This window comes from Netta rufina, assembly GCF_964035555.1.
Source record: "Netta rufina genome assembly, chromosome: 3".
In the NCBI taxonomy this organism is placed as follows: domain Eukaryota; kingdom Metazoa; phylum Chordata; class Aves; order Anseriformes; family Anatidae; genus Netta; species Netta rufina.
Genome location: NC_140125.1, coordinates 49,527,061 through 49,545,299, shown reverse-complemented (window position 1 = coordinate 49,545,299; position 18,239 = coordinate 49,527,061). Strand labels below are relative to the sequence as shown.

The window sequence follows — 18,239 nt, the reverse complement described above, 5'->3', positions numbered from 1 at the left end:
TTGGTGTAATACAATAGCTTTCTATGGTGCCCCTTCCTTTCTTCTGCTCTATGGGTTAATATGACCATTATAAACTTTTTTTTTTTTTTTTTTTTAATGAGAAGATGTAATAGCAATAGCTCTGTAATTACAACTTTCTTCAAAGACATAACAAAGAAAACAGATTTTTTCAGGTAGGAATATAGACATTATTTTTTCTTGTGATATTCATTATTACTAAAAGCAATGAAGACACTGGTTAAGCAATGGCTGAATCAGACTTGCAGTGTCATGTGTTCATTGCTAGGAAAGTTTCACCAGAAATTCTGTTCTTCCTCATTAAATTTATTTAATGCTGATGTCCTGCTCCGTCGCTGAAAGTAATAGGAGAACAATAAGGAAGAGTAGGTGACACAAAACCCTTTTAAGCACAAGACCTATGTATCTACAGTCAAAAATATTAAAAACATTGGTATCCTTGACCAGGTCAACTAGTGATAGATTCTCCTTTGCTATGATGGAAGAAATATCCCCTTCTGAGACAGATTTTGTTATTGGAAACTGCTCAGACTGTCAAATAAGTATGTAAGATAGAGGTTTTGTATCCACTCCAGCATGGGCCTGAACTACAGAAAATACTGCAAGACGGGATTTATTATCATAATGTAGTTCTGCACTAACAGAATAAGAAGTTTTATCATATTTAGCAGGCCTTTCTCTATCAGGTCATGAGATAAACTAGTACACGCACAAGTACACATGCCTGTGTGGCTGGTAGGGATAAGGCTCCAAATCAGCCTGATTTCTCTCTGGCATTCTGGCACAGCTGGGCTTGGGCTACACACCAGTGTACAACATCTGTACCTTAAGATGCTCTCTCATTCTCAAAAACTGCTAGTTCACTAGAAAAAAAAAAAAAAAAAAAAAGGCTTATGACTAGGTACATTGACTTAACATAGCTAACACAGAAAGATTTTCTGAATATGTTGAAATCCTGGAAAAAACTCCGTGGAAATTCTGGAAAAAGAGCTCTGAGGGCTCTTTTTCTCTGCACTTGTCTTCTCTAAACATTATTAACATCAGTGCCCAGTGGTAGTAGTTGAGATGTCAGAATTGACTTTTTTTTTTTCATTATTTATTCATAAATTCACTATTTAGTCATAATTATTCATAACATTTTCATTATTTCTATCATGTAGATAAAAATATGTATATGAAATACATATAATTTCCTGTGTGTACTAGTTTTGTTGGCCAAATGCAAGGGAAATGAAGCTATTTTTGTAATCACAGGTTTATTAGCAGGAACTCAATAATAAATCATTGCTTCAAATTTATTAGTTTGACCAGGGAGCACACATTACAATGACAACTTTTCCTATGCATAGTATTTCAATAGAAGTATTTCAATACATATTGTTTCCAACACAGCTAAGAAGTATCAAAAACATTTTTATCCTCACAGCAAGCATGCCATTTTGGAGAGACAAATACATACTTCATCCAGTCTCAGGAATTCAATCTCATATTTAATATCTTCCCAGTCTGTGAATAAGATCAGACTTCATCACATTGCACTCCACAGGGTGGAGCTTATTTTGCAGTTAAGCTTCAAAGGTCAAATTGATTTTTTTTTCTATCCCAGCTTGGCCCTTGTCACTATCTGTCACTCAGTCAAAAGAAAATGGACTATTGATGCTAAAGACTCTTCATGACTGGCAGCTCTGAAACAAAACTGTGCCAAATAGACGTCTCCATTAGTCTGTGCACCAGGCTTAAAAGAGAGTAACCAATAAAGTAGGCAGTCTCAGTTGCCCTGTAGGCTGCCTGTAACGTTACCCCAGCAGTGGTAACCATCAGTGGTGAATCAGCAGATGCACGGGCTAGATGATTTTGGAGCTGCTACGTTCCCATTTGTCTTTCAGCCAGCCTCGCTCCGATGCAGTGAGTGGTACTCCTTCCCTCCTCTGTCACTCAGCCAATTCCAGGCAAAGTATGTGATCCATAATGAGCAATGATGAGAGGCAGTCTACTGTGGAATAGACTTTTGCAATGATATATTAAACAAAGAGATATTTAAAGTAAATTACCTACAGGAACAAAATCACCTTTACCATGGGGACTGTCCCATAAGTAAAAAGCAAATACAGAATTCTATGAAATAAACTTAAAGTCACTGCCTTTTTGTTTTATATTACTGAAAATCTCTGCTAAGCATATATTCATTAAAAAGAAAACACCCTACTTAAACAAATACTAAAATGGTATTAGGTGGTAAAAAGTCAAAGATAATGACTGTATTAAAGGCCTTTCTCTTCCTAGGTAACATGAAAGTATCAAATTCAAAATATTTTATTTTCAGCTATCAGGACAACCACTTAAACTATGAATGACACGTTAGTCACTGAGGCACTTGATTTTTGAGCTTTTTCCTTGCCAGAACTATGATGTACAACACAGCCTACTCTGAATGCCATGATACTGAAATCACAAGCTTTTCACGGTGCCAGAGAAAAAAAAAAAAAATCAGCTTGTTTTCATTTCCTTATTAGCTTTAAGATGAAAAGCTAAAGATAAAAGTAATATCCATAATATGGTAAAAACAAGAGTAGTTCTCTTGCAGAGATGGTTTAACAAAGGTGTTTAAAAATTGAAGCTCCCCTGAAGCACCAAGGGCAGGGACAGCAGAAGAACTGTGGGCTTCAGCCACTGAATAAAATCCATGCATGCTTTGGTGACAGAAACTAAGTTTCATCTCAGCTGCAGTCAGTTAAGTCCGATCCAAATATAACTCAACATGTCTGAAAAGTTCTGAGATAATGTAAGCTGCAAGGATAAGTATAAAAGAAGTACTCAAGGAGTTTTGCATAACTAGAAGATATACTGAAAACTCAGACAGCACTACCAAGGGCACAGCGTGAAGAACTACCAAACACTAACAAGTCCCTGCAGTGGAAATGGCCTCACCAGAGAGCCAGTGCCTAAGCATGGAGACCCAAAGTCCATTTATGGCACTTCAATCCCAATTCTTACCTTGGCTGAATTTTGTATGGTGAAAACAGAGACTGAGGCAAACGTCATGGTCTTGTGTACCAGGAGTATGTCACAGAGTCAGGTACATTTAAAAAGTGTGCTTTAACTACACAGTTTGGTGTATAACAGTTTGCAGAAACAGGCTTTCCATTGCATTTTCCTTTTCATTACAGAGTTAACAATGCAAATGCTCAAAAAAAAAAAAAAAAAAAAGTCTAAATGTGACCTTTGTTTTTATTTACTTTATTTTCCTGAAAAGAGGAATACCCTATCTGAATCATGGATACTGAAATAAACTGCAGCGCCACATGAATATGAAAATATTATTTTCAAAAGCTTGCAAGCAACAAAATACATGTATATAAACCAGTGTGAAGCTGATAACCAAAATTTTTGAACAATTTGGAGAAAGTTGCTGGCAGGCTTGTAGGTGGTCTACATAAGACTCCCACACTCCAGTCTATCCATACATGATTTTGTGCTTGATTAATTAGAGAAACCAGGGAGAGGTGATACTTTTGCAGTGACTGATGTTTCCTTATAATTAAATCAGTCTGGTATATATCTTCCATAAAGAATCAGGTCATGAAATGTTCGTAAAACGCCAACCTAAGTGTCATCTGGAAAATTACAAATTTAATATTTAGATTGATGTCTCTGGTGAAAATAAAAATAGTGGGCTCTTTAATTTCATAGAAAAACAGTATAATAAATTTACTCTGGGCATCATATATTAAAATAATGCTATGCAAATAGGAATGACAGTTAAATAAGGTTTTAGAATAAGACTGTTTAAATGAATAAGTAATATTTTAAAATGTCAGTCAGTCAACACACCATGAAAAAAGAAAGCTCAATTTAATTAGGTTGGTCATTTGTGGCTTAGGTAGAGAAAAGAATTAGCATGTTGAGTAAGTTAAAGCTGCCCAAAGCTTTGTGTGGGTTTTACACAGGTATTCACTTTCATCTCAGTGAAAGAATTACTGTAACAAACGTTGGCTTAGATGGTGCTTTGCTGCTTATGGCACAGGAGAGCTTCTTAAGCAACTTGCTATGCTGCCTGGTAAAGGTCAGGCACAGTTTACTGAGCACTGTATAAAATATATCTACAAAAAAAAGCATACAGCTTTTCTGACAAATCTGTAGTATGATGGTATACACATGCTTTTTTATAGTTTACCTATGTTCACTTTATGTTGACCAACTTCTCTATAAAAGGGAAATCATAATACCAGTAAAGATGGCAATACCAGTAATGATGTAATGATTACTGGTATTACCAGTAAAGATGATGTCTTATTAGCAATTGCTGGCATAGTCCAGTTGGGACTGGACAAGCAACATAGAGAGTTTGCAGTAATACACTACCTTCTAACTTCCATAATTTTTTTATTTTTTTTTTAAGTACACAAAGGTCAAGTTTTGATAACACTTTCAGCCTGACTTGCTTACTGTAGATTGTGATGCACTGAAGAAAGCATAGCAGATACAAAGCACCAGCTCAGAGACTTCACTTTTGCCTAGCATTAATGCAGAGAGGTTTCTACGTAGTATTGAAAAATAAATGAGGCCTGGTACATATTTCAAGCTTCCCCTGTTGGAATTACTTTCTGTCTCCCTGGAAGATGGACAGCAAGTGAGAAGAAAAAAGGTTGCTAGGGCCAGGCACATACTAAATCTGCACCTAATCTTCATAGCCACAGGACTGAGGTACATTGCATGTATTTATAAAACAAACTTACTGTTGCTTAGCACATTCACTACTGTAAGTGTGTCCTTATTGTAAATATTTCACTTCTGAAAGCACTGAGGACTGCCAGCCCAAACTAATGGAACAGTGCACTTACTGTTCTATCTACCTTGCTTCACTGAATCTGAGAGGAAAGGAATGATAACATATTTTCTTTATTTTGGGGAGAAAGTAACAAGAACCTGAACTGCAAATTGTTTCTGTAGACATTATTAAAAAAATGAAACAGTAAAAAATTATCATTTGACACTCTCTAAAAGATATTTCCCTTTTCTCTTTTGTACTTTCATATTGAAGTGCCTTATCAAATCTTCCAAAAGCTCTTATTTTTCTTAACCAGTCTTGAAATTAGCAAATGCTTCCACTGCAAGTTTCCAGTGACTTTCTGTTCATACCTAATGTAAAATATGCTAACAGAAAAAAATACGCAGCTGTCATTCAATAGGAATTATCAGCTTGTGCATATTTATTAACACAAATTTGCCCAAAAGAATGTAGATCTGCATACATTCCAGACAATCAGATACTACAAGTTTATTTAGAAACTTGCAATACTGGAACTTTTTATAGTAGTGTTTTTTTTTCTTTCATTTTATTTTATTTTATTTTTAATAACAAAGTCATGAGGAATTCTTGGGAGACAAAACGAAGACTACTATTTAGCAAATACTGTAAGAACTTCAAGTTTGTAAATGTATTTAAGTCTACTTAATACAAGAAACATAATGACTCCAAACCAATCATTACAGAACTGAAAGTGATAATTTCCATAAGACTGGACACGCCTAAAGAAGCCACCAAGTCTAGGAAAGTACACATGTTCTGTTCCATCCTTGCAATGCACAGAGTTCAAAGACAGCTAGTGATAAAAGCAATCATTCAGCAGCAATGACTGTTTGCATTCAATCTGAACACGATGTCACCTGTGTTTATATCGTACTGAGTATTATACCAATGGACATGTACATTAAATGCAACTTCTGAATCTTGATTTATACGTGATTTAAGCCTATACTAATCACAAATATTTAAGTGTGACTTTTCAGAGAAAAACAAAGGTTCTTAGATGTGTTCATTTGAAACATCACAATATGCAACACTTATAAGCCTCTGAAATAAATTAGAAATATACAAGTAATTCAGAAATAGCACACAGGGCTTGAGAGAGTTTGTTGTTACGGGGTTTTAATTTATATATGTATAAGCATTACTACATTACACTTTATAGTAATAAATTTACTACACTTTATTCTTTCAATGAGATTACAGTAGCTGTGTTTTTTGAGTCTCACAGTGCTCTTTTGTGTCATGACATAGAAGTACTGGTCTACGTCAAGAACATGAAAGTGAAATTAACCCCTTTAAACCACAGCAAAAGGTATACAGTTAAATGTGTATCACAGAAAGCTCCACAACATCTACAGCATGGTAAGGTTCAGTCTTCCACACAAGCCTAAGCCTTTCACAGAACAAACCAGGCTGATGTACACTGTGATTTACGAGAGAGGAAGGAGTCTTATTCCCCAGTAGCACAGCCAGTGAAATTCAGCACAACAGAGAAAAGAAAAAACAAACAAAACACTCCAGAACTTCACACTACTGTAAATTCAAGTCAAACAACACTGTCCCATTTTTAGATGCAAACTAAGCCTGACAGTTCTACGAACTTTCTGTCCCACCATAGTAATGTTACTCTGACTTCACATACACTGGCTGAGCTGGAGAGATTAATATTCTGAGCTGCTCAGCCATTTAATTCCTCCTTGTCTCATTCCATAACGTTCACAGTCACTGGCACTGAATTCAGGTCTTTCTGTGCCCACAAACACTGATCCAGGCTTTGCATAAGCACCTATAATTCTAACCCTTAAGTATACCCTTAAGTTGTACATATTATGCATACTACCAGGCTAACCATTAGGACTTCAAATATAAAGCCAAGAATGTCTTAACAGGATTGGAGCTGCAATGTTTTCCTTGTGTGTCCTGCAAATAGTGGAAATAAGTGAATGAAATCTTCACCAAGCTTTAAATTACAGACATAAATAGCAATAAAAGATTTCAGTAAAAATACATATATACATAGTTACATACATGCAAATGGATAGACAGAAAAATATATGTAATTTTTATAAAGTCCAAAAAACTGAAACACCCGCTTACCCTTGCCAAAGTCAGTGTTCCTTGTTTACATACACTGCAGCGGACCCTCAGTTTCCCAGGTTTAACAGCTTGGCAGAAATTTTTGCAGAAAACATAAAAACTGTTGTAACTAGCTGCACCTGTCAGGAAGAAAAACAAACAAACAAAAACTTGATTTTTTAAAAAAAACTTGATACTGATTTATACTGAAAATCAGTATCAGGCTATAATGAAAAGTTTCTATTTAATAAGTGATAAACAAGGGGAAAAAATGTTTTTAAGGCTTGAAGACAGCATTGTGATCTTCTTATCTTCTTCCCTGGTGTATTTAGCACATTCGAGTAACTCCTGCTTCTTGGTCAATATATAAAGGCAAACTACCCTGAAACCCCTAGAAAATATATCCTAATTTGAGGTTGAGCTTATCACTGATAAGAACCAACTGCAATCTTTGGCAAGTGATGTATAAGATTAATTTCTCTCCATAATTTGCGTCTCACTTCTAATCTAGATTTGTCTAGCTGCAAGTTTGAGTCTGAATTGCATGAATATTTCCTTGGATAAAGTTTAAAATATTAGTTTGATTGATATCACAAGAAGAAAAAAAATATTTAATTTAGTAAATCTAGTTTTATTTGTGGAATAACAAAAATAATTTCTTTATTTTGCTGGCAGTGATATTGCCTAGAAAAATTTGTAAACCTCTGCCAAGTCAATTTTCAAAGAAAATGAAATGAAACACATTCTATTTTGGGAAACTATAGAATACATGGAGAATTGTGTAAGCCTGAGGCATTGCTAATGACTGTGATTTCACTTGCAATCCTGGTCACTGTTTTGAGTAAACCACTTTGTAGGATGATTATTGTTATCCCTTAGAAAATGAAGGAAGATTCATAATGTGGTTTTAATGTAGACTAGTCATCTCCAAATTCAGACACTCAAGCTTATTATCAGAACTTGAACTGAGATCATATATATGATGTATATATCATCAGGAATAATATTTTTCAACAAGACTGATTTACTTTATTTTACACATCCTTCACATGATAAATGTAAGTCCCTGCATTCTGCTACTGAAAATCCATAGGAATTTAATGTTACACCTATTCATAGGTGTTCAACGTTTATGTGCAACTAGATTCCAAAAGTCAACCTCAGAGAACTGTCATCCAAAACTTTTTTTCTAAGAAAAAAGATGTAGATGTCTTCAGAGATGAACACTAATGAAGGAGCAAATTTTGTAACACATGGTTTTAACACATATAATTTTTTTTTGAGTTTTCATAAGCATAAATGATTTTAGTAAACTGATCTATCAAGTATTTTCATTATGCTTCCCTGGGAATTATTAATTACTATAACTGAACATAAAACATAACAGAATTTCAAATGAATTTAGACTTCACAGAAAATTAGCACACATCCACCCTTTCACACATAATGTACACATGAACAACTGCAACTCAAAACAATTGAGAGCTTACTTCTCAAATCAATCTGTAACAGTTCTAAGATAAAAATAGTTCAGCTAAAGATAAGGAGACATAGGCTGAACTATTCAATAATATACGGTACAATGTTGAGAGGTGACTCCAAACTAAATTTATCAAAATTTTGAACATTTGGATGTCTATTTACTGATATTTTACACAACATTCCTAACAGTAGGACCAAGAACAGTTTTACATTAGCTACTATTTGAGCTAGAATACACACACACACAAATCTAAAATACAGTTTTGAAAATGAGAAGGCATACACTGGCAAATAATTGTATTTTACTTTTGGTAATTCCTTCATGAAGGATCAGCAGGTCAAGCAACAAAACAAAAGGGCAGTAAATTTAGTATAATTTGAAGGAAGTATTTAATGACTTAAGTAAGCGAGTATGCCATTGCTACATGAGGCCCACCATAAACAAGATGCTTCCAGTCAATTACTCCTGACTCGGTTTCAGCTGCAGGCAGTGAGACGAGAGCCAAGTCTGGTATCAACAGTGCTCTACCATTGTTATGTTTTCTTGCGTGGTCTTTGAGATCTAGTTTGACGGCTGCTTCTTCTGTTCACATGCAGAAGCACCTATCCTGAGTAAAAATATGTGATACCACTGTTCACTGTCCTGATTCCTCCTACCTCCTGGATGGATTCCTGCTATGACTCTAATGAAATCGTTCCAGTCAAACAGAAACATCTTATTGAGTACATAAGCCCTTATGGAATAAAATATTTTGTTAATTGGGCTGATGCCTTTCCTGATCCAATCCACCATTCCCTGATGTCTTGTGTATGTCTGACATTTTATATCAAGTTTGTTTCAAGCAGAAAACTACTTGAGGCAGAAATCATACTTTCTGCCTGCTATTTGTTCTAAGTTCATTACATCTGCACCCAAAGATAAAACTGTATTATTGATAAAAGTCTGCAAAATATTCACGAGATAGTATGGCATAAATCAGCATGACTGAACACTGCAGTAAAAATACAGCAGTCATAGGAGAAGCCTAAAATGAGACATACTGATGATTTACTGTAAAGGATAAATCTTGTGCATTAGCTCCGTATTTACTCCTTGCAAAAACAGACTATATTTACTCAATATTTATATTTCTTAGCACTTTTTTTTTTTTTATTTTTTCATGAATTTAAAAAGTACCCCCTATACACATCCCTGATGCACAAATTTGAAACACAACAAGAAAGAAACTTATAGCATAATGAATCAGAGCAGTTAAGCAATGCAGATGCCCAGAATAACTTTTGAAATGTCTCCTACTACCAGAGAGGAGAAAAGAGTAAAGAAGATATTCAGCAATCTATTCACCATTTTATACACATATGCTGATCTCAGTCTCACCAAGTGCAGTTACTTTATTCAGTTTATGTCCTGAGAAGCATCACCAGGAGGAGAGACTGAATTAAATACGCAAATGTTAAAAGTTGGCAAGTGTACAACACTGATGACAAGAATTAAAACTCTTTACTGACTTATCACTGTGAGTTTTAGCAAGGCCCTTGGCTGAGACTGTATCCCCTTGAATAGTTTTTCAGAGGGGAACTGAGAGAAACAAGGACAAAGAAATCTACTTTATGCATTAGCTCTGACGTAGCAGTAGTAATAAGAATTGTAATTATGGCACCATGCCAGTAATCACTCAAATGGCTGCAGCACCAACCTTACAACCTCGTCTTTCCTCATTCAATCATGGTCTATAGGTTTTCATAAAGCTCTCCATTAATATTTTATAACATTGGTACTCAGCAAGAATGTGCAGACACAGCAAATTACAAGCTAAAAAAAAAATTGGAAGTCCTTTAAGTGCTGATTCTAATACTGAAGGTGTGCGTTAGAACAATAAATAAATTAAATTATAATTAGTAGTCTGTTTGCAGTTACATACATTGGTGGATGGAGGACAACTAAAGGAAAAAGTATGGCCACTGGAAGCAAGGTCAGGGAACATGGTAGGAGTACAGAGATGCTGTTTGCCTTTGAAGGGAGAAAATTTATGCAGCCAAAACTCAATTAGAGTTGAAGCTAGCCAGTACTGTCAGGGATAGTAAAAAGGGCTTTTAAAATATGTTAACAGCAAAAGAAGGAATAGAGTAAACATTGGTTCATGGATGGTCACCTCACAAACAGGGATGCTAACAAAACATTGATATTTAATTGATTTTTTACCTCTCTCTTCAACACTAGTGATGGACCCTGGGATCCCTGAAGCCCTGAGATGGAGGACCATGACAATAAACATAACAGTAACAATAAACTCCCAGGAAACCCAGACTTGTTCAGGATTTGCTTGCCTTCCACCTGGATGCATGTTAGTCTATGGGATTCATTCCAGGATACTCAGAGAGCTAGCTGATGTCATGTCATGAGACCTCTCTCAACTATTTTTCAATGATCTTGGAAATCTGGAGAGGTTCCAGTTGACTGGAAGCTGGAAAACATTGTTCCAATTTTCACAGAATCACAGAATTTTCTAGGTTGGAAGAGACCTCAAGATCACCCAGTCCAACCTCTGACCTAACAGTAACATGTTCTCCACTAAACCATATCACTAAGTTCAACATCTAAACGTCATCTAAGTTCAACATCTAAAACTCTGGGGATGGTGACTCCACCACTTCCCTGGGCAGCCCATTCCAATGCCTCACAACCCTTTCGGTAAAGAAGTTCTTCCTAATATCCAACCTAAAACACCCCTGGCACAACTTTAGCCCATTCCCCCTCATCCTGTCAGCAGGCACATGCGAGAACAGACCAACCCCCCACTTCGCTACGGCCTCCTTTAAGATACCTGTAGAGAGCGATAAGGTCGCCCTTGAGCCTCCTTTTCTCCAGGCTGAACAAGCCCAGCTCCCTCAGCCGCTCCTCGTAGGACTTGTTCTCCAGGCCCCTCACCAGCTTCGTCGCCCTTCTCTGCACCCGCTCAAGCACCTCGATGTCCTTCTTGTAGCGAGGGGCCCAAAACTGAACACAGTACTCGAGGTGCGGCCTCACCAGAGCCGAGTACAGGGGGACGATCACCTCCCTAGACCTGCTGGTCACACTGTTTCTGACACAAGCCAGGATGCCGTTGGCCTTCTTGGCCACCTGAGCACACTGCTGGCTCATATTCAGCCGACTATCCACCATCACTCCCAGGTCCTTCTCTGCCTGGCAGCTCTCCAACCATTCCTCTCCCAGCCTGTAGCTCTGCTTGGGGTTATTGTGCCCCAGGTGCAGGACCCGGCACTTGGCCTTGTTGAACTTCATGCAGTTGGCCTCAGCCCATCGGTGCAGCCTATCCAGATCCTCCTGCAGAGCTTTCCTACCCTCAAGCAGATCGACACACGCACCTAACTTGGTGTCATCTGCAAACTTACTGAGGGTGCACTCAAGGCCCTCGTCCAGATCATCGATGAAGATATTAAAGAGGACCAGCCCCAGCACCGAGCCCTGGGGGACGCCACTAGTGACTGGCCTCCAACTGGACTTGGCTCCATTTACCACGACTCTTTGGGCCCGGCTATCCAGCCAGTTTCTAACCCAACGAAGCGTGCGCCAGTCCAAGCCAAGAGCAGCCAGTTTCTTGAGGAGAATGCTGTGGGAGACGGTGTCAAAAGCCTTGCTGAAGTCAAGGTAGACCACATCCACAGCCTTTCCCTAGTCCACCCAGCAAGCATCACTTTGTCATAGAAGGAGATCAGGTTCGTCAAGCAGGACCTGCCTTTCATAAACCCATGCTGACTGGGCCAGATCGCCTGCTTCCCCTGCAAGTGCTGCGTGATGACTCTCAGGAGGATCTGCTCCATGAGCTTCCCTGGCACTGAGGTCAAACTGACAGGCCTGTAGTTTCCTGGGTCTGCCCTCCGGCCCTTCTTGTAGATGGGCGTCACATTTGCTAGCCGCCAGTCAAGTGGGACCTCCCCCGATCGCCAGGACTGCTGATAAATGATGGACAGTGGCTTGGCCAGCTCCTCTGCCAGTTGTCTCAGTACCCTTGGGTGGATCCCATCTGGCCCCATCGACTTGTGCACATCCAAGTGCCGTAGCAGGTCACCAACCAGTTCTTCATGGATAGTGAGGGCCACATCCTGCTCCCCATCCCCTTCCACCAGCTCAGGGTTCTGGGTATCCAGAGAACAACCGGTATTGCCGCTAAAGACTGAGGCAAAGAAGGCATTGAGCACCTCCGCCTTTTCCTCATCTCTTGTAACTAAGTTTCCCCCCGCATCCAGTAAAGGATGGAGATTCTCCTTAGTCCTCCTTTTTGTGTTGATGTATTTATAGAAACGTTTTTTGTTATCTTTAACGGCAGTAGCCAGATTGAGCTCCAGATGAGCTTTGGCCTTCCTAATTTTGTCCCTGCACAGCCTCGCTACATCCTTAAAGTCCTCCCTAGTGGCCTGCCCACTTTTCCAAAGCTTATAAACCCTCTTTTTTCTCCTAAGATCAAGCCACAATTCTCTGTTGAGCCAGGCTGGTCTTCTTTGCTCGCCTTTGGGCACATGGGGACAGACCGTTCCTGCGCCATTAAGATTTCCCTCTTGAAGAGCGCCCAGCCTTCCTGGACTCCTCTGCCCTTTAGAACCACCTCCCAAGGGACTCTACCAACCAGTGTCCTTAGCAGCACAAAGTCAGCCCTCCGGAAGTCCAATACAGTGGTTTTACTGGTTCCTTTCCTGGCCTCGCCAAGAATAGTGAACTCCACCATTTCGTGGTCACTCTGCTCAAGACAGCTCCCGACAATCACATCCTCCACCAGTCCTTCTCTGTTTGTGAAGAGAAGGTCTAGCGGGGCACCACCCCTGGAAGGTTCACTAACCAGCTGCGTCAGGAAGCTATCTTCCACGCTCTCCAGAAACCTCCTAGACTGCTTCCTCTGGGCTGCGTTGTGCTTCCAGGATATGTCAGGGAAGTTGAAGTCCCCCACGAGAACAAACGCTGAAGATTTCACAACTTCTGTCAGCTGCCTGTAGAACTCCTCATCTGTCTCCTCATCCTGGTTCAGCGGTCTATAACAGACCCCGACCAGGACGCTAGCCTTGTTGTCCCTGCATAGGGACTCGACCTTGTCATTCCCAGCCTCGAGTTCTACAACCTCGAAAGACTCTCTAATACAGAGAGCCACACCACCACCCCTTCTGTGCTGCCTGTCCCTTCTGAAGAGCTTATAGCCAGTCATTGCAGCACTCCAGTCATGAGACTGGTCCCACCACGTCTCCGTGATGGCAACCAAGTCGTAGCCTGCCTGCTGCACGATGGCTTCCAGCTCCTCCTGTTTGTTACCTATGCTGCGTGCACTAGTGTAGATGCACTTCAGCTGGCCATTGCCTTATCCCCCGGCCTTGCTATTGTTCCCCCTGGCACAGCTCCAACAATCCTTGCTTCAGCCCCATCCCCCTTCTTACCTAGTTTAAAGCCCTCTCAATGAGCCCTGCCAGCTCCTGGCCCAGGATCCTTTTTCCCCTAAAAGATAGGGACCCGTCTGCGGCCATCAGGCCGGGTGCCAAGTAAAGTGCCCCATGGTCGAAAAACCCAAGATTTCTGCGTTGGCACCAGCCCCTGAGCCACGTGTTTAACAGGTGGGCTTTCCGTGTCCTCTCTGTACCCGTCCCTGCCACCGTAGGGATGGATGAAAACACCACCTGCACTCCCACTCCATCCACTAACCGTCCCAGCCCCCTAAAGTCCCTTTTGATAGTCTTCAGGCTTCTCTCTTCAATGTCGTCAATACCTGCCTGGACTATCAAAAGAGGATAATAGTCTGAGGGGCGAACCAGGTTGGGAAGCTTCCTGGCAACGTCCCTGACCCTAGCCCCAGGGAGGCAGCAGACTTCCCTACAGGTAGGGTCAGGCCGACAAATAGGGCCCTCTGTTCCCCTAAGAAGAGAGTCTCCCACAACAATAACCCTTCTGTCTTTCTTGGTGGAGGCAGTCCTGAGGTGTGGAGTCGACCTCCTCGCCCTAGGCATCCTCCTGGGAACAGTTGCTACCTCTTCCTCACACACCAGTCTCTCGAGCTCCAGGGCCTCAAACCTGCTGCGTAAGGACACCTGGGAAGGCGGGGCCGGAAGGGGAGGGCATCGCCTGCGAGGTCGAGCAGGGACCTGTTTCCATTCCTCCTCAACTCCCAGATCCCCTCCCTCTGCCCGATGGTGACAGGGCAGGGGGTCCACCCCCATTTGGGGTGTCTCACCTCGATACCTCTCCTTGAGGCCCTGCAGGGAGTTACTCCACCAGTCTATCTCCCTCTCACACTCCCTGATATCCCTCAACCTCTCCACCTCCTCCTTGAGCTCCGCCACCATGCGGACCATGTCATCCACCTGCTCGCACCTCACGCACACAGTTTCTCTGCCTCCCGCCGATGGCATCAACAGGCTTAGACACTCCCCGCATCCAGTGACCTGAACTGCCTCATTTTTGGACGGGCAGTCGGTCTGGGTGTATACCGTCTTCCTGGAGAGAGCACCGTGCCAAGATACTAGGTTGTGACAAGATACTATGCAGCATGCTCTGCACAGCTGTAGCAAGGACATTTGCACCAGCCAGGAGGGTGTGGAAACCAAGCCTATGCAGCACAAACACAGTTGTTGTAGAAAAGCACAGCTTTAATTAGTTTAGCTATGGGGTCATCATGGGCCTCTTTGCCCCACGCCTTCCAGTCAAGTGTCATGGTTCTTCCCACTTGCCTGTGTCCCCAGTGTGGGCAAAACACTGGACAACATGTGTTTGTTCATTACTTAAGAGGTCAAGTCCGTAAGACCTCCAGAATTGTCACCCTGCAGCAAAGTGAGGACTTTGGCAAAGTGTCAAAGGCCTTTCTGGCCTCGCAGAACAAGTGCCAGTACCAGGGAAGTCCTGGTGTGTCTAAGCCCAAGTGGTCGTGCATTCCTCCTTGGACTTGCACCCAAATACAGGAGTTTTCTGACAGTACAGTTTTTACTCTGGATGGTCTCTCCAAACAGCATGTGGAAGGGCTACATGAGGGCTGGTAGACAGGGCAGGAGGGAGAAACAGAATTTTATGCTACGTGGCCACTTAGATCCACCTCTGTCCAAGACCACATTGAGAAGGCTTCTGAAGACCTCCAAGAAGGGAGACTCTGCAGCCTGTCCGGGCAACCTGTGCCACGGCACCCACACAGTATAGAAGTGCTTCCTGATGTTTAGATGGAATACCCTGTATTTCAGTTTGCAGCCTCTTGTCCTGACATGCAGGAATGCACAGGGAGACACATCAAAAGGTTGTGTATGTCCCAGACCGTACACCGAGTCTTCAGTCATTTCAGAGAAACACGGTGTGGCTGTTGAGGTGTCTTCTTTTATGCTTCTAAGTAGCCTTGCAAGCACACGCCTGCTCTACTAAGACCATCCATCTACACCCTGCAGATGAGCACTGCACAGATGCTGGGAGAGGAGGGGATGACGATGATGGGTCTGCAGGGCATGCAGAGTGCCGGGAGTTTTGGAGCAGCGGCCTTGGGCAACCCCGTGCTTCTGGAGGCACATGAGGGGTTCCTCCTTTGGCCATGAGGCCCGTGTGAATGCAGAGAGGTTACAAACACATAGCCCCCTCTGCGAGGAGAAGATGGCCACTACCAGCCCAGCCTGCTGGCACTTTAAGGTGTCAGCAAGATGTCACCAAGCCCCTGATGATGCCATAAAGAGCTCAGCGGACTTGAGGCACTTGCACAGCCCCCACAGGCACAGTGCCTTCTGGTGCTGGCAGTGCTGGCAGTGCTACTCGTTGTAGTGGTGCTGCTCTTGGCACTGGTGGTGGTTGCATTGGTGCTGCTGGTACTGGTGCTACTGCTGGTGGTGGTATTGCTGCTGCTGCTGCTGGAGGTTCAGCCAGTGGCAGTGACCTGGGCCCTGCTGCTCCCCAGGGCTCAGTTCCTCTGTTGGCCGCCTGCGCCCACAAGCATCTGCCGAGCCCAGCGGCGAGGCGAGGTGCTACAGCGCCCTCTTCTTCTGAAACATGAAGAAGATCCAGCGGCTGCTACGCAGGCTGAGGAGCGATACTAGGAATGAGGTCCGGGCACCGCACATGGACTTGCAGCACCCCATGGCTGCCTGTGGCAACTCGGCCCTAGTGCAGCTACAGGCAAAGAAGCATGGCATCGCCCAGCAGGACAAGGACAACAGGTAACGGGGCAGTGCTGGGCGGGCAGGCACTCGCTGGGACATGCCTCAGCTGTGTCCCACCTCTTGTGCCTATTTTTGTGCCTGTTGGTATCTGATCTCAAGGGCAGCTGCATGTGCTTAATACATACAAATCAGGGAAAATCAGCACATGCCCTGAGGACGGCGGCTGGGCTCATGATGCCTCCTTGCACACCCTGTGCTGCCCACAGACATCTCCCAGAACAACTGGGTGCCAGATCTGGACATCATTTCTTTCCCCTGCAGCCCCTGTCTCTCTTTGCCAGTGTCCAGTGGAACCAGCAAAAAGGGTGCCTAGGTCCACTGTGGGCCGTCAGCACCTCTGGGAGTAAAGCGTCCTTAGAGGGTTCTGTACAATAAATAAAATGCAAGCCAGACTTCCAGCCAAAGATGAAATGGGTTGTCAATGCCTCATCTTGCATAGCAGCCTTGCTTTGAGAAACTGCTTGCTGGTAAACCGTAGTGTACAGGAGAAAGATAATTAATTCTAGGAAGTGTGTGCTGCTCTTTCACAGTTTGCCGTCAGTCTGGAAAGAGTGGCCAATGAAGGGCCATTATTAATGCCAATGGGCATCATGTGCAACTGAACAAACATGCCTTCTTTCTTTCTGGGCACAGGCCTTGCGTGCAACCCGTGGGCTGCAGAGAGCAGGAAAATGAGAGAGAAGCTGCTCCATGCAGTGAGAAAGGGTCGCAAGCATCCGGCGCTGGCCATGGGGCAGGAGCTGCTGAAGCCGGACAACGTGCATCCCCTCTGGAGAGAGCAGGTAGGACTCTCCAGCACGGAGGAGGCTATGGGCAAAAGGCCTGTCACCTGCCCTTGTGGTGGGTTGCTGTGTTCACGCTTGTGTTCAGTGGAGGAGCTGAGTGGGCCAGCACAAGACACCTGTTTGCTGCTACCCAGACACGTAGCTTGGGAGGCTGCGTGGGCACTCCTCTGTGTGCTCAGTGTCCACTCAGAGAGCCGTGGCCTGCCTCTCAGATTCCCCTTGGGAGAAAAAGCAAACTACCACCACCACCAACAGCAACAACAAAAGGGGGACATTTATTTGTCTACTTCGATGCTAATAGCTACACCCGTAGAACTGTACACTTTCTGTGGGCAGTCTAAAGCACAGTGGAGACATGATATTTGGAAATTATTAGGTCTTGTGCTGTAGAATTCAGAAAAAAATGAACTGCTAGGCACTGTCCCTGGAAAGCAGCAGAACTCTTTAGACAGTATTTCCCTCTTTAGACAGTCGTTCCCTTTTGTCTTGTTTCTGATCACTTGGAGTGATCTCTCTGGTGCATGAAAAAGAAGTATGCACCAGACGAAAAGAGCTTCCCAGCAGGAAGACAGATGCATTTTGAGCCTGTATTGAAATAGTCCTGTCTTCAAGATTCCATGAGCTTGGAGACATGTGTCTGTGATAAGATTTTTGCTCAAAGCATGACGATTCAGAAAGCACTGTAGGCATCAAGAAGTTGTTTTAACTCACACTGGTTCCAAAAATATGTGGTTTTAACCTAGATGAGCCTGATGTACACTCAGAGCCTGATCTACGCTCAGAGGCTGCTGTCTCTGAGTTGCCATTAGATGAAGAAGAAGCTGTCCAGCATAGTAGCGAAAGCTCTGGGAGCAAGGTATGTGAAAGCAAGGGCTTTAAATCAGCATCTTCATTTTTGGTGTATA

At 42.6% G+C, this 18,239-nt stretch overlaps 1 protein-coding gene across 1 annotated transcript in view; it reads right to left on the bottom strand.

Moving 5' to 3' along the window:
• Positions 1 to 18,239, bottom strand: part of PRKN (parkin RBR E3 ubiquitin protein ligase) — a gene marked incomplete at its 5' end in the record, with an annotated part of 618,384 nt that overhangs the window by 469,301 nt on the left and 130,844 nt on the right. The window contains one exon of the mRNA XM_084284418.1: positions 6,926 to 7,044. Within this exon, the coding sequence (XP_084140544.1) occupies positions 6,926 to 7,044 (119 nt within the window). The remainder of the gene's footprint in view (positions 1 to 6,925; positions 7,045 to 18,239) is intronic.